The sequence below is a fragment of the Pseudopodoces humilis genome, chromosome 1 (assembly GCF_049639895.1).
Source record: "Pseudopodoces humilis isolate 2021_Gansu_Grassland_sample_001 chromosome 1, ASM4963989v1, whole genome shotgun sequence".
Taxonomy (NCBI): domain Eukaryota; kingdom Metazoa; phylum Chordata; class Aves; order Passeriformes; family Paridae; genus Pseudopodoces; species Pseudopodoces humilis.
In genome coordinates this window covers 89,087,100-89,111,390 of record NC_142200.1, presented here as the reverse complement: position 1 = coordinate 89,111,390, position 24,291 = coordinate 89,087,100, and the positions used below count along the sequence as shown (strand labels likewise).

At 39.6% G+C, this 24,291-nt stretch overlaps 2 protein-coding genes across 11 annotated transcripts; one reads left to right on the top strand and one right to left on the bottom strand.

The window, feature by feature from the left end:
• Positions 1 to 29: 29 nt before the first annotated feature.
• On the bottom strand, positions 30 to 15,196 carry LOC102104103 (tRNA selenocysteine 1-associated protein 1). Of its 8 annotated transcripts, XM_088062314.1 has the most exons (11): positions 14,065 to 14,143; positions 13,048 to 13,210; positions 11,563 to 11,643; positions 10,448 to 10,524; positions 10,218 to 10,351; positions 9,504 to 9,635; positions 8,478 to 8,597; positions 5,903 to 6,098; positions 5,276 to 5,321; positions 4,538 to 4,706; positions 30 to 1,421 (listed from the first exon to the last, which is right to left on the bottom strand). In XM_088062314.1, exons 4-10 carry the CDS (start codon positions 10,475 to 10,477, stop codon positions 4,570 to 4,572), a joined length of 795 nt encoding a protein of 264 aa, XP_087918440.1. In that variant the 5' UTR covers positions 10,478 to 10,524; positions 11,563 to 11,643; positions 13,048 to 13,210; positions 14,065 to 14,143; the 3' UTR covers positions 30 to 1,421; positions 4,538 to 4,569. The 8 variants fall into 8 exon arrangements, with proteins under 8 accessions (XP_087918440.1, XP_087918431.1, XP_005525335.1 ...); XM_088062305.1 differs by lacking the exon at positions 14,065 to 14,143 and adding an exon at positions 15,084 to 15,196 and having other exon boundaries at positions 1,134 to 4,706; XM_005525278.3 differs by lacking the exon at positions 14,065 to 14,143 and adding an exon at positions 14,626 to 14,757 and having other exon boundaries at positions 1,134 to 4,706.
• Positions 14,234 to 22,643, top strand: PAK1IP1 (PAK1 interacting protein 1). 3 transcript variants are annotated; one of them, XM_005525277.2, is made up of 10 exons: positions 14,234 to 14,403; positions 15,705 to 15,867; positions 17,760 to 17,880; positions 17,967 to 18,041; positions 18,659 to 18,711; positions 19,135 to 19,280; positions 19,371 to 19,468; positions 20,144 to 20,243; positions 21,408 to 21,534; positions 22,138 to 22,643. In XM_005525277.2, the coding sequence occupies exons 1-10, from the start codon at positions 14,341 to 14,343 to the stop codon at positions 22,296 to 22,298; spliced, it is 1,107 nt and encodes a 368-aa protein (XP_005525334.1). In that variant the 5' UTR covers positions 14,234 to 14,340; the 3' UTR covers positions 22,299 to 22,643. The 3 variants fall into 3 exon arrangements, with proteins under 3 accessions (XP_005525334.1, XP_087918413.1, XP_014109995.1); XM_088062287.1 differs by lacking the exon at positions 14,234 to 14,403 and adding an exon at positions 14,836 to 14,970; XM_014254520.2 differs by lacking the exon at positions 14,234 to 14,403 and adding an exon at positions 15,359 to 15,580.
• The last annotated feature ends 1,648 nt before the right edge of the window (positions 22,644 to 24,291 follow it).

The window sequence follows — 24,291 nt, the reverse complement described above, 5'->3', positions numbered from 1 at the left end:
TCTACTTTTAAGTGAAGTTGAGAAAAATCTATGGTTTCACATTTTATTTTTAGCATCAAATCTCCGTGGGAAGGATAGAGGTAAGGAGTGCAGAAAATCACAAGCACCATCCCTGTGTACAAGTCAATAAAAATGTTACTCAGAGGACAGAGCCCTGATGCACCACATACCCCTTCTACAGGAAAAACAAAAAAGATTTATCACAGCACACACCTGAGGAAAGCATGTGTGGAACTGGAGGAGGCATGAGTGGAATCATGGGGGGCTCAAACAAGGGTGATTCTGAAAGCGTGCAGAAATGTAAATGGGCAGCAGCTACAGAGGAACAACTGTGAGAAGAAATGGTACTGGGAAATTTTGTGCTGCCTCATCTCTGCTTCATACTGGCTTTTTCTGAACTTCATCAGGCTCTTCCCAGCTCTCCTACATGACTTAACCCCTCACTTTCTTTGTCCCATTATCTACAGGAGATAACCATTATCCAATACCCAGCACAGTGGAATTATTTTTCCACATATTTCTTCTCATAAACTACACTCTTACTCTTCTGCCCCACAATTGTGAATACTATTTTACATGCAGGGGGATGACTTGCAGTGATAGACAATTCCTATCCTAGAACATGCATGTTAAACGTCACCTTGCAAGAACCGCCTCATTTGGTGTAAATGACTAGTGTGCTACAGCTGCTGACTAATTTTAGGATGGTGGTCTGCTTCTACAATGGGCATGTCAAGATCTACATCAATGTAATTATCAAAACACAAAAAATCCTATTTTAGCCTGCATTTGTTACTAATTTTGTCCAGGAACCAATTATCATGCTAGCTTTCAGCTTAAGGGGAAGGGAAGGAAGGCTAGCATAATGTGTTTCAATTATGGAAAGAGCTTGATTTACAGAGGGATGGAAACAGTGCCCATTGGTAACAGATATTCATTAATAACAATGCTGGCTTCTAAAATGGTACCTGTGTGGGGAATTGACTAAAATCATTCCTGTGTTGGTCATGTAAGAGGTGGACAAATTTAAAACAAGCCTCCCTCTTTTATGCATGCTAAGAATATTAAGCTAAGCTGTAAATGTGATTTTCTCTTCCACATAAGTGTTAAATGCAGCTACACTACATTTGCTCTGTAAATTCAAGTGCTACTTTATTTACTTATTTAGAACAATTTCCATATGGTGACATACCTTGAAAGAAACTCAGAAATACTTGTTGATGTAGCCAAACATCTATTGACATGAGTCAATGAAGTTAAATAAATGTCATTAAAAACGAGACAAAAGGCAAATATATATATATATATATCTCCAGCAGAATGATAGTGATCATCACCATTTGATCAATCTTCCCTGTGAGTTATATCTGCAAGTTACTTTGAGGTAGCGCTAGAAAGAAGCTGTTGGTCCAAGAGCATCCCTGCAAAAAGAAACATTCACGGCTTAAGTACCATTTAAGCTTTCTGAACACTTTTCAGTCTTCACTGGTTTTTAGCCTGTTTCTTTCTCGCTGTTCACTGACTGCAGGATGATTAGCCCCTCAAACCATGGTACTAAAGCTTTTCTGTTCAGAGAAGTGGAAAACAAAAACATTACTCTTCTTCAAGAAATAAGTGGGTTTTGGGTAAAGGCACTATCTATCACAGCTAGGTAAAAGAAGAGTTTATAGAACTAATACAAGATATTATTCAAAAAAACCCCTTATCAGACTTAAAAAACCCCACAACATTTCAGCTGGGTAAAACAGACAAAACATAACAAAAGTGAGATAGCGTGGTGTTGAAAACATTGCTCACAATACTTTTTGTTTTATGTTTCTACTGCAATCAGCTCTTGGTAGAACTGAGAGCAGGCATCTGTATGATGAGCACGTTGAGGTCTTTGTGTAAGCTCGCTAATGCAGGCAGTAGTTGGACCATCACTGGAAGTTTCCTCAGTTAGAAGTCTCAGTAATGAATGCCAGCAGATCTGATGAGCTCACTTTTTCCCAAATTTGTGCTTACACCAATACAGAGAAGTTTTTTCAGTGTGCCTTTACAGTAAAGAATGTGTGCTGCACACAGTACCTTGATCCCACATATGCACTCCTATCTGGTAAGCAGTATAGACTAGAAAGCATCAGGAGACAAAAAACAGCTATTTAAAACTATCACACGGGCTGCAACCAGCAGACTCCCTTCTCCACCTCACTTTTCTTCTGTGCTGACTAAAAAGAATATATTCCAATATTTCTCAGGTTTGCAGAACTAATGGCCCAAACAACCTCTTTCACTGCTTTTCATAAACAGTATTTTCACTATACAGGTACTTTACAGGCCAGAACAGAAGGTGCATGTCTGAAAACAGTCTCTAATGCAGTGTGGAGACCTTGCTAATATTTCAAATCTGCATAAATATGGTGAATACAGACTCTGACTTTTGAGGTTTATGTGCTGTGGTGATACAGTACTGATGTAAGTGAAATCACACAACTACATGGGCTCCTCATTACATAATTCACACATGGATCAACCTCCCAAAACTTAAAAATCAGTGGATGCTCTATAGGATTTCTACCAAGCCAACACGCATCTTTAGCATCTGATAACACAATAAAAGGTTTCCACAAAGTACTTACGGTAGCTTAAGTATGGTGTTAGGTAACACTATGCAAAGCAGGATATGCACTTCAAAGCAGGAAGCTTCCAGGTCTGTGCCTGGGTTATAATCTTCCAGCTTGTGATGACGATTCTTGCTAGATACAAAATCCTTTGCCTAGCAACTGGTTAGTACTACCAAGCTTAGGCACCACAGCTGTGCACTACAACTCAAGTGACATCAAATCCAGCACAGTTTTGAAAGTTTAACACCCCCACATCCAAATTCAAGGGGTCTGCACCTACTATCTTGAATTTCCACCCTTCTGCAATCATGTGAAACTATTCTATACAGGCACACAAGTAATTCCCTTTCCCATCCAGATTCTCTTTGTTTCATTTATTCCACTTTCTGTCACATTTCCATTAATAATCTCCCTACTATGCCCCTCCAAAGACTGACCAGTTCACACTAGGGAAGCATTCACCAACAAAATCCCAGTATTCAACCACTTTGCAACTAGTTCTCTCAATGTAGGGAAGCAGTTTCTAAGACTGTGATAGTAATCTCCCTGCCTGAATGAGGGGGTTTTGTTTTCTCTCCTTCTACATATGCAATGCACAAAATCCAGGAAGAATGAAGTTCCTGTATCACACCAAAAGACCTTCCTAGTTTAGAGCATCTGTATTTCATGGGTGGGACTTAGAAAAACACAGTCCCAGCTGAAATTAAACTGTGAAAAGAGGGAGGTTCTGGGGAGCAGGTAGAAGGGACCTGCTATGCCAAGTCATCACTCTGCAATGCAGTACTAGTTTCACATTTAAGAACAGCATATAGGTTATGACCACCACTTGAATGCAATTAAGTCATTAAAGCAAAAAAAACCAAAAAAACCTGCCATCCTAGCAATTATGGTTTAGACTGCCCCCAAACACACATGGAAGTATCAAAATGCCTTGAGTAGCTTTCAGATGTATTAGCTATATGATAATTTCTACCACCTTCTCTTCAAAAAAGTGTTATTTTGTTTCCACCCTGAAATTTACTTTGTGTACATTAAGTAGTAACAGGAGCTTAAGCTGTCCCTAGGACTGGAAAATACTTTCAGGTAAGAACAGTTTAGAGGAAGCCACTCAGAAGTCGCTGTCTTAAAACAGAACTCTCTTCAATACCATCTCACCTAACCTCTTTTGACTTCAACTGAGACCTGCCACCCTATGAAAATGTTATCAAACTCATCTCTATGAAACATCTAAGCATGAAGACTGAACAAATAACAGAGGTTTAGGATAGCACACAACTTAGTTAAAGAGGATACTGGGATACTTTAATTCCTGACAGGTTTTCCTTCCTCCTTTAAACCACAGTGTTTTCTCCAAGGATCTTTATGTGTAAGAACAGGTATTATATTACACCAGTTTCTCTGCTGTAAAGGGTCAGATGAGAAGACTAACAAGATGGGCAAAAATAAAATTATCACTAGCTATCATCCTTAAGTCTTTGGAATGTTTGCAGCTACAGCAGCTCAAAGTTTACCCTTCTGTATGTTAAAACTGTACAGCATGTTAAGAGCTTTTAAAATTGCCTAGGTATCTTGAAGTACATGAGAGTTAGTTCTTACTAGTGCTGATGCCCATACCAAAGACAGGTGAAATACCCCTACTGCCTCCAGCTAAATTTCACAAGCCAGAAGAGAAGGTGTTTCACATATGTCAGTAAAATCCCTTGCTGGCCAGTTTGCAGAAACAAAATTTTATTTACACAGGCAAGTCTATCTTTAGACCCCATTGAACTCTTTACATTTCTAGAATATTTACATGATTTCAAGATGCTCCAAGTGATGAACAAAACAAAACAAATTACAGAAACTGCCAAAAGCATAGCAAAAAAACCCCAACCTATCATTGTGCTTTAAAACTTATGATCTAGAGTAATGTAGAAGAAATGTAATTTTAGCACCTTGGTTATAACGGTCATGCTATATAAGACACTTAAATAGCAGAGGGGATGTCAGAAGTGACCGTATCCAGAGGTTGCCAGTGACAATTCATGAGGGCATCATAGAGTTCTTCACTTGTCTCCATAAATTGTCTGTTCATTTCATCAACATCCAAGTACAGCTGTGGATCTGAAAATAAAAGCCTGGTAAGTAAAAGTGTCAGGACTTGGGAGACTGGCACACAGAGACCTGAAGTAAAAGCCTAATAAAAGCATACTTTAGGTAAATTTAATGCTTTAACGAACTGAATACATCTAGTGGAATGTTTATTCACCTAGAATTTTAACAAAGCTAAAAAGTCCAGCTTCTTTTGGAAATAGTGTATTCGAATGCTAGGACTATACTGGTACTTCCACATGAAGCAGAGATTTAGGGGCTAATTAAAATTTTTGGACATTATTACAAGATGTCTCTACTAATGAGCTTAACATACAATAATCTTAGCAGAATCAATACAATGATACAGCAACTTCTCCAACAGACCATTCTGGAAAGAGAATGAAGGCAAAGTTACAAGAAGCCTACTGCAAAACATTGTCAACAATGTCCCATTCTACTTGACATGGTGTACACTATTGGCTTTAAAATCCTACCTCATCTTACCTATAGCCCAGTCTTTATCCAATAATCACTGGCTTATATTGTTAAAGGGCAGAACTATGACTAAATTCAAGCTGCAGTGATAGAATTATCATTACCTTCAGTTATTAGGTCATCATTGATTTCAGTCATAGCTGAAGCTTCCTAAAAAAAAAATAAAAAAATCATAGTTTCAGAAAGCATCACAAATCCAAAATAATTTAATGCTCCCAAACATTCCCCTCCTTCCACAGCTATAAAATAAGTAGGAGCAGGTGATATTTGTTGGGGAAGGGTTTCTTGTGGGTTGTGTGTTGCTTTTTTAATGCTTTGGTTTTAGTCTTTTTGTTTGGTTAGTTTTTTTTAAAAAAAACATTGTATAGTTCCACTTCAAAGACACTTTTGAAAGTTGTAATTGATCAACTGACTGACCTAGACATGATCACCTTACAACAACTTTTTATTTTGCTTTAAGCAAAGTACATCAGAAAAACAGCGTGAAACACTACAAAATCTGCTGTCAGAACTGTTATTTATGCAGTAATATTTGTTCACGTATGTCAAATATCTAATTCTACAGATGCACTCAAGCACCTAAATCCAAAATGCTGAACATGACCTTCACGCCTGCATAATAACTGATTGCATAATTTCAGTTTTAGGACTTTCTTGCGCTGATTTACGCAATCCATATGACTTGTTAGTTGTCCTTGTTTTTTTTGTAATTAACTGTGTAGTATCTTTACCTCAAAAACAGCTGGAGCCATAACAGCATCTCCTAAAGAGCAGTCTCCAACAGCTTGCATGCTATCATAGGGAGTATAGGAGCTGTAGTTGTAGTCAGCGTAGGGATCGTAATTCCACTGTGAATAGTAGTTCTGATAATCTTGGTAATAATCATTATAGTTGTATGACTGGTACCGCTGGAATTCTGCTTTCAGTCTGAAACGTGAGAAGGTGTATATATAGTTAAGAGTTTGAAAACAACTGTAAATCCAGTTTTGAAGTTAAACAACTTCACACACTCCAAATTTATGAGGAAGTTTTTCCAAATATTTGACTAAGTTTTCTGTCACAGCACAATACCTCATGTTTATAAGGAGAGCAAATGCTCACCTTCACCAATGGCAAAAGTAATTATTTCTATGGATTAACCAAAGTTATATTTATCTATATTCAGTTTTGGTATCTGTTTAAGCAAGCTACTGATAAAAAAATGCTTCATTAAGATCAGAGACCTTTACCAAACACTGCTGTTTTAAAGACACTTTGAACATTTAATTAGTCCTTCCATCTTTTGTTCTGTTAATATGAAATCATGTTATTCCCAGAAACAAGGGGCAAAATCAGATTATCTGTTTGAGAGCAGCACCTGACACTGCCTGTCAATTTACCATGTCTACCTTCACCTTCTCAAGTTTTGGTCCATGAACAGTTGCCAAAGCTTAGCTGTCAGGTGAAGTCAGCACTGCCATTATCCAGAATGAAGCCAAAGCAGCAGAAAAACTACAAAATTCGTAAGCTATGAAGACCAAAGGGCCAGATGATTAGTTTTCACTGCTTTCCCTTTCCTGAGCAGATTTTTCCCAGGGACAACTTCAAGTTGAGTAATGACAAGTACCACTGAGCAAGAACAGTCTGTTCTAAAACAGAGATATTGTACATGGAAAACATTAGGAAAAATCAGCTGCACATTGCAAGAAATCCCCTATGCTTAGACATTTCCTCACTGATTACATACAAGCAGACATCCTGTGTTTGCAGTGTCCAATGTCTCTACCTCCAGCTTCCTACAGAAAATTTAGATTGGGGCTTTTTGCCAAGAACTCGAACGGAAGGAGCTCAGAAATGGTTTCCATCGTAAGTGTTGCCGCTGGCAATGAATAGATCACACGGACACAGCTCGAGCTGTGGTGAATGGAAGAGAAAGTTTATTTTTCTTCCCAGGATTTATAGGTTTCTGACCACGGCCAGGGATTAGATGGTCAGGATAACACTTTCCCAACCACACTGGCCGTGAGAGATGTCCATCACAAGACATGTAACAGAAGGAATGTATACCTATCTCTATGTTTACAGTTACTATCCTGGGAAAGTCTTAGAAAACTATGTCAGCATAAAAGCTGAGTTTTCAGGGCGACAGTAAGTGACTTAATGACAAACTACTCTGATGGCTGGATTTTTGGATGCTGTGAGAGCCTACTGCTCAGCCAATCAGAAACAGGTGTAGATTAGTGGTCTATATTTCAATACCCACATTACATTTTTGCTTCATTACTGCAAAGCTACACATACAGTCTAAAATAGTTACTTTATTGTCTTAGTACTGTAGTAAACAAATTACTTCATAATGTCTCAGTCTTCTGCTTCCAACTTCTCTCCTACATCCATCTCTGTAGGAAAGAAAAAACTAAAAATACTGCTGACATTCCTCTGGATAGCAGAAGTGAGGAAAACTTTCTTTGGGACCTCATTTTCAAAGCAAGTTAGTCAAAGCAAATCTGGACAGGGCTCTCTTGGGTAAGGGCATTTCTGTTCCAAAGCAATGAGGCAGTATCAGCAAAATTATCCAGGGAAGATAAGCAGGAGCTGTTATTTTTAGCCTTCTAACACACAAGCTAACCTCATGAATATATACTGAAATGGTTCCATTGAAAGTTCTATTTTTGTCTGTATTCTGGATCAAAGTTTATCAAATTTGATATCAAGTCTCTACCTGGATTGTCTTAAATGACAGAGAACTGAGATGGCAGAAAAAAAAATCCCTCTCAAACCAAATCAACTTAAAATTTCCTGCTGCCCTAATGACTTGAGAAGCAAAGAATAGTATTCTAAACAAACTGTTCAATCAACATCTCCTTTGGCTTCTTCTTCTCTATATTCTGCATTTTTCCACTAAAGAGTTCCTTCCTCTGCCTACTTTAAAAACTAACAATGTGCTACCTTGTCTAAGCCAAGGGGAAAGGCCTAGAAGAAAAGTTTCCTAGCATAAAAATGAACACTTGATGTCCCTTCTACCTTCTTCAGGCCCAAACGTGAAATACTTAGAAATGCATTCAGCTTCGCTCCTGTAAGCATTAAGGATGGTCACAACAGCAGCTAAACCCAACTTATACAATCTGGCTAAACTTAAGAGTTGGATTTCCCCAGCAATCCTCAAAGAGGTTGATGGATCCAGACAGGCAAAACATAGTGGTTCTGTGGTTTTTGACTTTGCATTGTGTACAGCCATTATAGCAAGGGCCACAGTCTTCACAAAGGCAAAGCTAAAAGAATCTGATTATTTAGAATTACTGTATCAATGCACAACTCATTTGTTACCTTTTAGAAATTCCTATGCTCAGTCGGATTCGTTTTCCCCCCAGACCAGGTGCATTCTGGCAGTCTTGCAGTGCCCTCATCTGATCACCTTGCTCACCAAATCTGACAAAGGCATACCCTCTACAATTTTCAAAAGGGAGAAAACAAATTCTAGTATTCATAACAGTAACAAAGCCAATTAATTCAATTTCTGTCCTCATGAAAACAGAAAATAGTAGCTACTATAGCTTCTATTGCCTATGTAACCTCTCAACACGTGCACATGCACAGAAGATGCTTTAGCAAAATTAAGAACTTGGGCCAGAAGCAAAAAGCTTTGTTGACAGCATTAAGATGCAACTTGCTGAAAGCCAGAGAAACAATACATGTTAACAGCTATCTGTGTAAGTAACCAGATTCTCCATTTTTGCACTTACAGCAGTTAATGTATCAGTATTAACCCATTCCGACTGCTCTACAGCTCCAACATTCTTTCTAAATTTGCTCTCTCTTACTTCCTCTTTTTTTTTTTTAAGCTTCTTGAATTAGTCCATTACAGCCAGTGTTTTCTGAACACCCAACTCACTCATCCCTGTTTCACTCTCCAACTGGTCACTATAACTTCTATTGGGCATTATTCACTGATATCAGAAGTTCCATCTCCCAATCACCTATGATTTCCTAGGCCTTATACTTCTCTTCCACACATATAAAGAGAATTATTTTGTCCTTGGTAGTGCAAATGACAAGTGGACACACTGCTGTAGGTAAGCAAAGATGTCCATGCACAGCTCTCCCTTCTCCCACCATCTAACCGCTTTCATGCAGATATGCATTTGGCTGAATTGAGGCTTAACATATTAACAGCTAAAAACACCCATAAAGTTTTAGAAACACAAGGATCTATGTTGTTAAACAATAATGCCACGGGCTAATCTCTCTCCCTGCCTCTGAAGAAAATTCAAAACCAGTTCAAATTCAAGTTCTTACATATTACTTACAGCAACAAACATACTGACAGCATTAACACATTTTCACAGGCATTACCTGGAATATCCCAGCAGGTCTGTTGCTATTTTGCAGTCAATACATGAGGGATACCTCTTTAGGAAATAGTCATAGAGCTGAAAATCATCTACTTCTGGAGTCAGCTCCCCAACAAATATTGAATAATCCGGTCTTTAAAGAGATAAGAGAACCACCATTAAGTTTGAGAATAACACCATTCATTTCAGTATTAAAGTCACTAACATACAAGCAAGTAGTTATTACTGCACAAATAAGGAAGCAAAATATGAAGAATATTAACTGCAAAACTCTGCTGAGCAGTGTACAGAACTGTAATGCCATCAATCCAGCAAGTTCTCAGTTTCTCAGAGTCCGTTTACCACTTTTGCAAGCATTTCAACAAAGATTCAAATTTATTAAAGAATCTTTTTAAAAGGTGGTTTTAGGAAGATTATTTGTTGTCCTGAAGGGCAGGACACCCAAAAATACCAAGAAAAAAATACTAAGTTAACAGCTAGAATTCAAAAAGAGCCAAGATTATTTTGACATCACATCTCAAGCGATTATGAGAGATAAACTAAGAAAAAATATCTTCATTATTCAAATGGCAATACAATTCCATTAGCAATACTCAGTGTACAGGCACCAGGTGTGCCATTTCAGGATTTTTAAAGTAATTTATGACATTCATTAGTCATTAGCAATCTAAAACAGATAAAAGAGTCAGAGCTGCTCCTTTCCAAAGGTCTTTACCTGGCTGTGTTAGTACTACTAGGGACAAACTCTATTCTTCCCGGTTTTATTTTGTTCTTTTTCTTCCGTTTCTTCTGTGGTGTTCTCCACCAGCTGTAGGCCTGGAGACATTCTCTTTTTTTTGCCATCAAGTCCTGTAGGGAGAAAAAAAATCGCCTTTATAGTATTTAGCCTCATTTACATTCCTCCCTCCCACTCCCCATCACCACAGGTGATTTCCCCATATTCACCTTGCCCTTGAAAGAAGCCTGGGGTCCCATTTCTCCCTCCGCCTCCCATGAGGGAAAGCAGCCTCTGGGGAAAACGCCTGGCAAAAATAACAGAGCCAAAGGATTGTATGAACAGCCATATTCCCCTGACTTGTCAAGCTGGCTAAAGGATTGACAGCTTCCTCTGGGAATCAGGGACAAACCAGACAGCCCTTTGATGCCGGCCAATCCTAAATGTTAATTAGCTTCAGGACTGGACTGTGTTCCGCTTGAGCTCCAGGATGCAAAAACCCCTGCTGCAGCACAATCTGCATGATGAAGAGGCAGGGAAATTGTCACTCTTGCCTAGAAGGGATCTCCGCTGTCCCTATCTCCCCTCACCTAGGAATTCTTCTTCTGTGAGATGCCTCTCCTCACTACCCAGCAGCGAGTCACTCTCCCAGGCCAGGAACAATAAGAGGCCAATTAATGGAATTTAAGGAGAAAGCAGACCAGGAACAGGCACTAGCTTGGCTGAGGGAAAACTCAAACACAGATGCAAGACCAGGAAGAGAGAGGCATAAAAAGTGCCTCTCAAGGAAGAATAATAAAAAAATTAAACAAAAAATAAAAAAGGAAAAAATAAAAAAAAATCCAAAAACACAAAAAAAACCTAAAACCCCAAAAACCACAGTTCAAAAAGGGAGTGGGGCAACTACACAAAAGCGGAAGGGAAACAGCCTTATTAACACCAGTTGCCTCCCTCAATTAAGATTCTGAAGAACAAGGACCTCCAAAAATATGAGTGATGTTCCACAACATTTACTTACGCAGGCTTTTATGTTCTTCCTCTATAGCATCTCCACATGTATCTTAATATAGTTTTATGCGCAAGGTCCTTCAGAAGAACTCACGCTCAAATAACGCAAACTCCAAAGCTTAATGTAATGCTCCCCCAACCTGCTTGAGTTGACACAATTAAGTGTCATGAGGACAGCCACCAATTTCCACATTGCCGGAAGAAATCATAGGACTAAAAGAACACCCAACTCAGAGCAAGCTAGCTATGTCAGCTTTACATTTATTAGGAATTCTGAGTATGGTTCTGGAATCCATTTAGGCACTGCAAGCCTGTATTTCTGACTAAATGATCTTACCTGGCTCGCCATGGTTCAAATTGTCTTCTGTCTTTCTTCAACAGTATGACTGCACAGGTTCAATTTATCACACTCCTTCAGCTGAAAAAATGTGAGGGAGAAAAACACGATGAAGGATTTTATCCTGATTAATTACTTCCAAATATTTTCACCCCACCATATGATTTAATGTTATTAATTCAGAACTTAATTTTTTGTCACTGCTAAAAGAATGGGGATAAAAAGGATATATGGCAAACAGGATTATGATTAGATGTAATCTTCACTGTCCTAAACTGTAATAGACCACAAAGTTTTCCCACTGTCCAAAGCACTAGTAAATTCTAGAGATCTTTTAAGTCATCTATACCTGACCCTTAATTCTGAAATACCTACATTTAATAACCCAGTAATCCAAGAGAGTATAACAGTTAAAAGAGGCAAAAGATACTGGCTTCAGTATGTTTTGTACAAGCTCCCCTGGTTTCTTCCCCTTTTAGGCAAATTTAAATTTACTTGTACCACAAACTTTGCAGCTAAAAACAAGCAGCAGTACAGTGGTACTTCCTATATGCTAAAGAATACAAGAAATAAAAGCAGGATGAGGACACAGTACAAGCAAGCATGATCTTTCTTGGCACCTTTTCTCCTCCCTCTCTTGCCTGTACCACATGCACATTTTAATCATTACTGTCAAAACCAAAAACAGAAAAGAACAATTTACTGCTTTACATTTACATCACCAAACCAGTGGACATACTTTCCTGAAAAGATATATACCTTTGTTGATCCAAATATCCATTCTTTAGGCTTTTTACCCTAGTCATCCAACAAATATAAATCAGAGCAAAAACCAATTTCATTTGCAAAATATTCTGCATTTACTTTCACACACAGGTGTTCTTTACCCCTACTGATTTTTTACATTTGGTGTAAATCCTGTGTAGATACTTGACTGCTGAAGTTCTAGTCCTCTTTTCCACACAAGAATTTATGTAATGTTTTACATCTTGGCTGATTAAATCCATAGCCACATAATGCAATAAACACAGAGCATCTACAATGCCTTAAAGGCTTGCCTGCAGAGCGGTGCAGTTCAGGGCACTATCTTTGAAAATGGATTAGGCTAACTTGACACAGGATAGCCATAAACCATAATTAGAGCATCCATGCATGCTGCTGTTCAGAGTAACTATGGACTTCATCCCCACAGCCACTGTGAGGCCAAGAAAAGAGTCAAGTAGAAACAAGCCCTTAAAATACAGGCCTAAAATACTGGTACGGTTCGCATATGCTAAGCTGAGCACATGCCAACTGATAATGTTCATTACAAAGAATTAACGGCACCAACTTCCTCCTGTTGAGGGTGGTCATTATTAATGCAAATATCAGTGTTCCTCTAACATTAGTTTTTAATAAAAGAACCCATAAACTCCTCCATGCTCTCAACACTGAAATACTGATTTTTGAATTCACAGCTGTGCAGTAACTTTTTTTTAAACTTACCACTTTTCACTTGTGCAGACCTAATGGAAGACGGCAAAGCAGAGCACTCTTGTTGCAAGAGGCTATCAGGAGGCAAGTGATACAACTGCTTCTCAGTTAGTTATCGCCAACTTTTATGCAACACCGGTTTTGTATGCCTCTCTGTCCAATATTGACCTTTTCACTAGAAAACAAAAACATTTTAAAAGCAGTTAAAACAGCACATATCAATACAATACATTTTTTACGTTTGCTTTAACTATATCCACAGTCACAGCTAGCTTTGATTTAAGCAGTGGGGCAGATTCAGTCTCCAGAATTCAAACACATCCTTAATTGGATTACACACACATCATAGCAGCTTTTCATTTTATTCCACTTTTTTGCATTATTGCGTTCATACGGGCAAAAAGGTGGGCGAAGCTATCCACAGCCTGATTTGCCCGTGCAAACACCGCTCACCCAGGCAGCGGGCAATCCGCCCCCCTTCCTTCGGCACTAATTTCGATCACACCAGGCGCTGGGTCAGGGTACGGGGATGAGGGAGCCTCCCAGAGCTCTTGGGGCCGGCTCGGTGACCCCGGCCGAGTCCAGGCCCGAGCCGTGACGCATTTCTCTAACCGAGCCACTCGGCACGACGGGAAGAGCCCGACCACAAGTGCGCCCCGCCCGGCCGCGGCCCTCCGCAAGCGGCCACACTGGCGCCAGGGCCGCACTTCCCACTTACTGTACTACGCGATAAGAAATTAAGTAATGAAAAAAATAACAGAACAACCCGACGAAATAACAACAAAAGCCGGCGGGGCCCGGGGCTAGGGAGGGGCTGGTTCCCTGGATGCCTCGGCCCAAGCGCCGCCGGGGCCTCCTCGCCCTGAGGGAGGGGGGAGCTCCGCGGCCCCGGGGGAGGGAAAGGGCCGGACATCCCAGCCCATCCCACCCCGCCTCAGTCCCAATAGATCGGTTCGCGCCCCTTTTCCCCACTAGCAGCCCCCGATCCCGGCCACCGCTTCCCCCCTCCCTCGCGATCCCGGCACTAACGCCTCTCGTCCTCCCCGCCGCCATCACCGCCAGCGCCGCTTCCGCCCCGCGAGGCCCCCCCTGCGCGGGCTGCCCCGCGCGCAGCCTGACCCCTCGCCGCTACCTCCGGTGCTTCCCGCTCCGCGCCGGCTCCCACAGGATTCTCCTCCCCCGCTGGGCGCGGGCGCTGCCGGACGCCAGGCGCGGGGCCAGCGCGGAGCGGCGCAGGCAGCGCGGCGGACGGGCGGGCAGCGGAAGAGCCGGCGGGAGCCCCGGGGCGGCGCCGTGTGGAGGCGGATGGAGCTACTGGCGGGGTGCTACGAGCAAGTGCTGCTGGGGTTCGCCACGCGGCCCGGCCAGGTAACAGGAGGGGGGGGGGAATGAGGCGAGGGAAGAAGCACGGAATCACAGAACGGTCTGGGTTGGAAGGGGCTTTAAGAGGCCATCTAGTTCCAACCCCGTGCCATAGCCAGGGACATATTCCACGAGAGCAGCGTGTTCAGAGCCCCATCCAGCCCGGTCTCAAACACCTCCAGGAAAGTGTGTGAGAGAAATGCCCCATCCGCCCGCCCCGGCACTCACCGTCCCGCCCGTCCGCAGCCGCGGTTCCGGCCGCCGCCGGGGCTCTTAAAGCGCGTTGCGGGGGCGGGGCGGCCTCTCCCGCGGCCTTTGCCGCCGGGCTCGGCCCCCTGGCTGCCCTGAAGGGTTCTCGGGAGTGGTGGAACCTGCGGGCAGCCACGTGGGTGCGGGAGGCCGCGGTGCGAGCTCGCTCCTCCCGACGCGGCGCGGAGGATGGATGGGACGTGGGCTGGGGCCAGGTGGAAGGCGTGTCTCCGGCCTGCCGTGATGAAAAATGAGAGAATCTTTCTCTCTTGCTCTTGGGATTTGTCTCTGTGCAGAGACAGCTTCGTCAGAGCTTACGGGACGGTTTGCACGCTTAAATCCTTTGGCGTAATCTCCTAACAGCACATTAACTCAATAAGATCTCATTATGCTTACAGCTAAGTATAATTTCTCCCCCTGTACTGGTGAGGCCATACCTCGACTGCTGTGTTCAGTTCTGGGCCCCTCAGTTCAGAAAAGACATTAAGATGCTGGAGCAGGTCCAAAGAAAGGCAGTGGAGCCGCTGAAGGGTCTGGAGCACAAGTCCAATCAGGAGTGACTGAGGGAGCTGCGGGTTTTTACTCTGGAGAAAAGGAGGCTCAGGTGGACCTTATCATTCTCTACAATTGCCTGAAACGTAGCCAGATGAGGGTTGGCTTCTTCTCTCAGGCAGCCAGTGACAGGGGCAGGAGGACATGGCCTCATACTGTGCCAGCAGACATTTATGTTGAACCTTAGAAAGAATTTCTTCAGAGAAAGGGTGATTAGACATTGAAATGGGCTGCTGAGGTGGGTGGTGGAGTCACCATCCCTGGAGGTGTTGAAGGAGAGACTGGATGTGGCACTCAGTGCCATGGTCTGATTGACATGGTGATGTTCCGTCATGGGTTGGACGTGATGATCCCAGAGGTCTTTTCCAGCCTACTTGATTTGGTGATTCTGATTTTTAAACGTATACTTTTCCAGCTTTTGCTTTTAAAAAATAAAATTACAGGACAATGAAGTGGAAGCTTTTTATGGTAAGCTTGAGAAAGACCTGTTTGTTTTACATTTGCAGTCCTGGACAGTCGCCCCTGATTTTACACATCATGCCCACTCTGCCTCGTTGTCAGCAGTAGCAGTGAATAACAGATATGTGGTCACTGGGAGCAGAGATGAGACAATCCAAATCTATGACATGAAAAAGAAGATAGAACATGGGGCACTGCTACAGCACAATGGTAATGGAGCACTTCTTTGTTAAAAAACATTAATGATAAAAAATTGTAGCTGAAAAACTGGCCTTTGCCAGAAGAAGAAAACTGATTTTTCTTTTTTCTAATAAGTAGTGTAGCAACATGGTGTTGCAGCCATGACGGTGTCATGATACAAACAAGGTAAGATTTTTAGCATAAAAGGTAAAAAAAATTATTTTGGTATTAGCTCAAAAATATTGCTGCTTCTTTAAATTATTTGTAGTATTAACTGGTTAAGAAGTTATGACCCACAAATGGCTTATGTGCTATTTTTCTTCTGTCAGGACAGTTTATCTAGACCATGCCTACTCCCAGTTACCGTCTTTCCTAGTGTTACTGTCCTGTCAAAAGTGTGCATGAGCCACACAAAAGAGAGAGTTTGTGTGTGAGAGCAGGATGCTGCTGCCAGAAGAGTTAACCTGGTACATTTCTCTTTGTATGTGCTGGCTGAATTCCAACTGCAAAGTACATGATAGAGTCACAGAACAGTTTGGGTTGGAGAGGATCTTTTAAAGGTCGTCTAGTCCAACCCCACTGCAGTGAGCAGGGACATCTTCAACCAGATCAGGTTATGCAGAAGCCCCATCTAATTTTGCCTTGAATGTTTCCACAGATGGAGTGTCAAGCACATGTCTGGGTAACTGTTTCAGTGTATCACTGCTGTCCTTGTAAAAACCCTTTTTTCTTACATCTAATCTAAACTGACCCTCTTTAGTCGAAAATCATTACCCTTTGTCCTATTCACAACAGGCCCTGCTAAAAGATTTTTCCTTATCTTTCTTGTAAGCACCCTTCAAGTACTGGAAGGCCACAATAAAGTCTTCCTGCAGCCTCCTCCCATCTGAACAATTCCAATTCTTTCAGCCTTTCCTCACAGGAGAGATATTCCATCTCCCTGATCATCTTCATGGCCCTTCTCTGGACTAGCTTCAACACGTCCACATCATTCTTATGCTGGGGACCTGTTGGAGCTGGATGCAGTGTTCCAGGTAGGGTCTCAGAACAGCAGAGGCTGTTCAGAGGGGCAGAATCCCCTTCCTCAACCTGCTGCCCATGCTGCCTTTGATGCAGCCCAGGACACATTTGGCCTTGTGGACTGGAAGCACACATTGCTGGCTCATGTCCAGCCTCTCATCCCTCAGCAAGCCTAAGTCCCTCTCAGCAGAGCTGCCTTCAATCTGTCCATCCCCCAGCCTGTGCTGATACCACCTTGCACTGTGCTTTGTGGAACTCTGAGGTTCTCATGGCCCACTACTTGAACTTGTTCATATCCCTCTGGATGGCACCCCATCCCTCACCACTCACACAGCTTGGTGTCATCTGCAAACTTGCTGAGGGTGCACCTTTTGTCTGTATTATTGGTACAGTCATCTGTTCTTTGCTGTCCAAATAAATCTTTGGGTCATTTGTAGCTCAGTGTTGATCAACCAAAAAGATACAGGATCTAGACTGAGCATGGTAGCTGTATTTAACTCATGTAAGATATATCTGGTGATTACGGGGAAGCAGCATGTACAGTAAATTCAGCTGTGTGTCAGGAGCAGGGCTTTGATATGGGAGCATTCCTATCACTAACAGAAGCTCTCTGCCATCTCTGCCACAGCATTTGGGTACTGCTGTGACGGAGAACAGACCAGATGGAGTTCAGATGTGTGTGGGTAAAGGGTGCCTGATAGAGTCTATTAAACTATTGAACAGAGCAAGAAAATTTGAGGGCTTTTTTTAAGAAATAGTTTGGAAATAATTTAAATTTTCCCAAGGTTAGGGTAGTAGCTGGCAAGTCTTGTTGGAAGAAGCTTTTCTGTTAAGTTGTATGTTCTCTGTTAATTTGTGCAATAACTGTTTGGTGTGTACAATAATGTTAATTGTATTTCTAGGCACAATAACTTGTTTGGAGTTCTATGGGACTGCACATCTACTGAGTGGGGCTGAAGATGGACTCATTTGCATCTGGAACACAAAGAGATGGGAATGTCTGAAATCCATTAAGGCACACAAGTGAGTTTCTTAATCATATTCACGTACATTTTCACGTCTATTTTCCTTGTAAATAATATATGTGACTAATGTTTTGTTTTTATCAGGGGACATGTGACATCTCTTTCTATTCATCCGTCTGGGAAATTAGCTTTGTCAGTTGGAACAGATAAAACATTAAGGTGAGTCAAAACTGATGAAGGAATGCTGAGAATCATAATTCAATAACTCTTAATAAGGTGTTATAAGCAACAATTCTATGCTGGGACTAGGCCATACAACAGTGATAAAACATATTTGTTACCAAGTGGTTCAAAGATCCATTGGTTTGTCTTTTGAAGTTCTAAGTGCCAGCTCTTCATACCTTCTTCTTGTGAGCTCTGACTCTTCACAAGTCACCTGTAGATGTATAAATATGTTTGATTTTGGAACACAATTTGCCTAAACTTCTGAAAAGTGACAGGTTTTGTTTAGTGTGATTTTTCACCTGGAGTGTTTCCATGTTGCTATAGATACCTGTTTTATAGATATAAAATGCTATTTTAACAGCATAAATTGCTATTGACCTCCTTTTGGGCTCAGTATTGCAAATGGTGGTTTAGAAAATAAATAACACAAATTCAACATTATAGCATGCAAGCAATATAGGAATTCATCATTTTCTCTTGCATTAGGAGGGCAGAAAAGTGCTGAGAGAGGCTTAAAAGCTTCCTTTGGGTGCCTCATGTCAGCAGATTGGATTTCAGTTTTGCTGTGCTGTTTTTAACCAGAATGCACGTTACCTGTTGTTGTGTTTTAGAACTTGGAACCTTGTTGAAGGACGATCAGCCTTCATCAAAAACCTGAAGCAAAGTAAGTTTATCAATCTAAATCCACTAATTAAGTGCAATTTGACAGTTTTAATTTTTGTGTAAAGAAAAGTTGACTGAATTAATCAAATCAGCTGATTGCCAACTTTCACAATATCTTTTTACACGTGCAGGCAAGCATATGTAAGCTCGTGTCCTTAATAATAATCATTTAGCAAAAGCAAAACATAGTACCACTAAAGTAAATAATTTTCTTCTTTGAAATTTGAGGTCAGAGCATTTAAATAAATGTGTTTTAGTTTGTTTTTCTTGATTCTGATAATCATAAATATACGCTTAAGAGCATAGCTGTTTATTCTAGTTTATTTGATTTTTCACTGAATATTTTCTTAGGTCTAGGTAGAAAGCAGTGTATAGCAGCTTCTAAAGATTCTTACTTCTAAATTCTCTGTATCAATGTGTACAGATGCACACATAATTAAATGGTCCCCTGATGGTGAGAAGTATGTGACCGTGATAACAAATAAAGTGGATATCTACAGACTTGACACAGCTTCAATCACTGGCACCATTACAACACAGAAGAGGATTTCTTCACTTAGATTTATTACAGTAAGTACAAAAATGAGAGAAGTTGGAAAGTTAACTGGTTTGAAACACATGAAATTAATCACACTTGCATTTCTCTTTTCCCATTCCAAGGATTCTATCCTTGCCATAGCTGGAGATGATGAAATTATTAGGTTCTACAGCTGTGACTCTCAAAAATGCCTCTGTGAATTTAAAGCTCATGAAAACAGGTATTCTGTATTTGTTTACTATTGAAATTTTTATGGCAATGCTGAGTCCTCTCTAAAGTTCAATGGCTTGTAATGTTTAGCATATTTTGCTTTTGTTTTAGTATAGAAAGTGAATTTATTTATGTGTTAAATTCCAAACAGACTTGTTTGCTTTTTGTATGAGCACAAGTACTGTGCTGTCCATGCATGTTACAAAAACAATAAGGTACAGAAGAAAAAATATTACTGTTCTAAATTTCTGTGTGTGTGTGTTTGTGTTTAACCAGTCTTTACTGTATCTGATTCTTTAGAATGCTTCAAAAAAACAAATCAATTTCTTTCAGTTCAAACAATAGGAATGTGATCATGTATTCTGTTTTTGAATACCAAATATTTGTCCAAATGTTTCTTTGAATTCATCAAAACACAAAAGTATTATCAGTAATGTCACTGATGTGTCTAATAGTGTATGCTTTAAAGTATTAAGGAGTTCTGAATTGAATCCTAATAAGCCTAGGAAAGGCAAATGTTCCTAATATAAATGACAGTACTCAAAGCAGATCTAAGTTCCTGCCTGTCACTTGGTTTTTTTGTTCAAACTGATTTTTTATACTGTTGCCTGTTAATCTTTAATTTCTCGCAGCTTACTGAAGTGAACTGTGATGCTATAAGGTAAAAATGTTTTCCTTTTCACAGAATAAAAGCTATTTATAGTTTTGAAAGAGAAGGACAGCATGTTATTGTTACGGCATCCAGTGACGGTTACATTAAAATGTGGAATCTGGATTTTGATAAGGTTGGTGTATTAGACTGCTTGTTACATTTAAGAAAATTAACAGAGAACCAGAATTGCAGACAGTTCTTTTGTAAGAGTTCATTTTAAATCACTGAGGAAATTTTATGTGAAATGTGGATAAGACAATCTACTTTCATGTTATGTTCAGTAGAGATGTATGTCTGTGCACAAATATTTAGGCACTTGTATTTTTTTATCTTTGTTTATTTTAATAAAAAAACTATAAAATCTAATGATATTATGAGATCTCATCTCCACTTTACATAAAGTCACATTTCCTATCAGACCTAGCCAGGCTTATGACTATCTAATCAGTTATGTATGTTATGATTATGTAAGGACAGTTGTCAATTTTTGTAATGTTGGTGACTGTTGCTACTCTTTTAAAAACACAAAGTCTGGTTTGGGCAGGGGAAGGTGGTTTTTCATGTCAGGGGAGGAACTTATCCTTTAGAAAAATTAAAATACATAAATGTACTGTGTACTTTTATTTCCTGTATTTTCAAACAGTTCTGAGTAGCACAGTTCAACAAAAAATCATGTCTGATCTTTAAAGTTTATTGTGTTTATTGTTTGCTCTTAAAATCAGAAGTAGATTTTTAAAATTTATTGCCTAGGTACAAAGGATCTACTATATTTTACAATAAGTATCTTGGATAGTTCATATAATTATTTCTCAACATATATACACTTCAAATCTGAATTTGCCCGTTTTTAACTTCACCCACTCTGATTATTTTATACTTGTAAGTGCAAGAGTGATCTCCCTCTTACCTTTTCACCTTATATTTCTGTTCCACTTGGACAGAATTGACAGAGTAATCAGGGAACTCTTTCCATGTAACACTGTATTTATTTTGACCAAATTCCTTTCTCCTGCAGGCAAAGTTTTGCATAACTGTGTGGGCTGCTCTGTCCAGCTCTGAGGGGTAGAATATCCTAATACAGTAATTTCCAGTGGGTTGATGGTGTTAACACTGCACATGTGATGTGACACTTTATCCCCTGATATCTCTAACAGAGTATTTGTATTCCAAGAGCTGAGTGATACAATTGCCTAACAATGAAAGTGGGCAGCAAGATGTCTTCTCACTACAAATACTTCATTAAATTTAACCAGAAATAAAATAAGGTTTAAATAATCTTCTTTTATGTTTTCTTCAGATTAAAGATGGGCCGTCTTTACTGTGTGAAGTCAATACCAAAGCTAGGCTGACATGTCTTGCAGTATGGCTTGACCAAGCTTCAGAAATGAAAAAAAACTCTGATAAAACTGCAACATCATCTCAAGGTAACAGAACTTCGTATTTTGAATTGTTAATGTGAAATGGAATACACCAAGTTGGAGGTTTCTACTATATCCATTGGAAAATGTTCTGGTATTTTAAAGAAGAGGGGGGTATGATGCTGGCAAGTGATACAGATACACTTACCAATCTGATGGTGTCTCAAGCCCATATGTTTGTTGGAGAACATAACTACTCTTTTCACTTTAATAAAAGTTTTCTTTCTGTTTACTGGAATATACTGAGGAACCCACTGTGAAGCTTTTGAGACAGATAAGAAAATGAACAGTTGGTAGAATTGCATGTCTTGTTTTCCTATAAGCAAAATAAGGCCTGAGGCTACTGTAGCTGGGCAAACTTACAAAGTCTAGCTGAGATTTGTTTGGGTTTTCTGCTGTTGTTTTCCTGCATTGTAATCCATTTACATACTTGATCTTTATATATTTTAATTTTACAGGCAAAACTAGCATAAATGGCACTTTACACTGTAAAATAAAAGGCTATTTAAAACCCTTTTTTGAAAATAAGATACAAGTAAGTCCTATGCCATTCAGACTACAAAGACTGGACATAAAGGTCAGTGTGAATAATTCCTTCCTTTTTTTCAGAAACAGAAGATGAAAAATCATCAGTAGCCGGGATAAACAAAGATTTTTGGACTACTAAAAGGCTTAAAACAGCAAAAAGAAAGAGAAAAATTATTCCAGGGAAACAAAAGCTGAAAGCTCCAGTGCGAAAGAAGAAAAAGAAACAGAATAGCTTAGCATGAAGGCAACTACTTTCTCTCCTGTATCAACCTGCAAATGCTGGTGTTGCCCTAGTTTTTTTAAGAATGTAAACCCTAACAGGACATAGACCTCTGATCTGATGTGCTGTTTAAAAGTAATTCATGTTCCTACCCTAATAAACTTACAGATCATTCTGGAACTTTCCCTAAGTGAACAAAGCAAAAATAAATTCATAATATGTAATGTTTATATTTTTATATTAACAATACCTTACTCTTTTTAACTGGCTCTGAAAAAGCCAGCTAAAATAATAAAAACAGTTGCATTTGTCTCAGATAAATTTTTGTTTCACTTAAATGCATATTAAAAACATATACACATTTTCAGTTTAGTGGTGACAATGTTACTGTTCATTTGACTCAAGGTATGGTCTGCCTTTGTCCTGCATTTCTTTTCCAACTGTAAAAAAGAACATGTTAAAAATTACTTAAAATACAATCATCACATCCTGTTCTTACACTCATGGAAAACAGCAATTTCTAGTTCTTGATGTGGAATTATACATGGAGTTTATAAGCACAATGTTTGGCTTTTTTACTGTGTTCATACTGAATATATTTAAATTTTTTAAAAATCTTTGCACCCATGGTTCACATGACTGAAACATTTTGTTCAGAATATGATACATAATTTTAGGTGGAATAGTTTATGTCAGTAAGGTTTTACCTTTTCTTCCCCTTCCCACTGTATTTTTTCAAGTCCTTGATCTAAGCCATGTTGTTAAAAAAGAATTATGTAACACTTGAAATTTTTGACATCCCAATAAAATGTCACCTATCTCTTTTGTTTGCACTTAAACAAAACTAAATTCCTGACCTTCTCAGTCAGTGGTAACAGGAATTTTTCCTATGCCTTATAGCAAATATACAGTGAGCCGGAGAGAACAAGGTAAAAAAAGCTGAACTAAATGTTTCCTTTATTTTAAGGTGTAAGGCATGTTAATGTTGTTTTCTGCACTACTGGAGTAGTCATTACTATTTCTGTTTTCAAAGAGTAATTGGAATTATGCTTTATTCTGATTCACTTCATCCATTTCTCCTTATTTGTGCAGCAAGAGAAAAAGCAGAGAAAATCAGAAAAAAAGATGGAGCCAAATCTGGAGACAGGAATGCAGGCTGGTTTAGGGATATAAAACAGGATGTAACTCCAATTCAGCTCTGTGCTCTGACACTGAAACTAAATAAGCATCATCAGTGGTGTTACAGAATTGTTCAGTAGCAGTGGCAGTAGCAGAATTGTAGCAGTAGCAGTAGCAGTAGCAGAACTGGGTGTCCATATTTACCTTCTGTAACTTCTGTTTTCTTTACATAGATAAATCATCAGAGCCCCTTGTTTGGATATTCAATATAGTCGATTTATGCAAGTTCAGTTTAACTCAGCAATAAAGAGATAAATTTTGAGCTCACACAGCTTTTAATTTTAATGATACCCTAAATGTCTGTGTTCACAAACACATGCTAATAATATAGCATGGTTTCCCATTGATACTGATATTCAAATGGTTTCTTGACTTGATAGAAAGGTGCCAAAACAGATTTTTAATTCATAAGGCTTCTATGGCAAATATAAGATGCAAAAAGTATAAGCTTAAATAAGGGAATTGTGTACAGTGATTTCACTTGTAAAGTGTTACATCTATTTGATATTGCTTAGCTTGTCCTTGACAAAACGTCTGCCTCTACTAAACCAGTTTTTATTGTTTGAATTTTTAAATATATGAGCTTATGGACACAGTCATCATAATTGCAGAAGCAGGTTTGCAGAAGCACTAGGAAAAAATCCAGTCTGCACATAATTTTAAGATTAAAAAGCAAAAATTCCATAGAATTTGGGTTCTAAAGTCTGGACTTAGAAGTAAATACTACACATTTGTAAAAATCCAAACCCCCTGTGTAATAACAAAGAATTACACATCTCATGAGACTCAGAACAATTTGTGGAGACAGAGAACATTCCTTAGGGGAAAACCTGTAT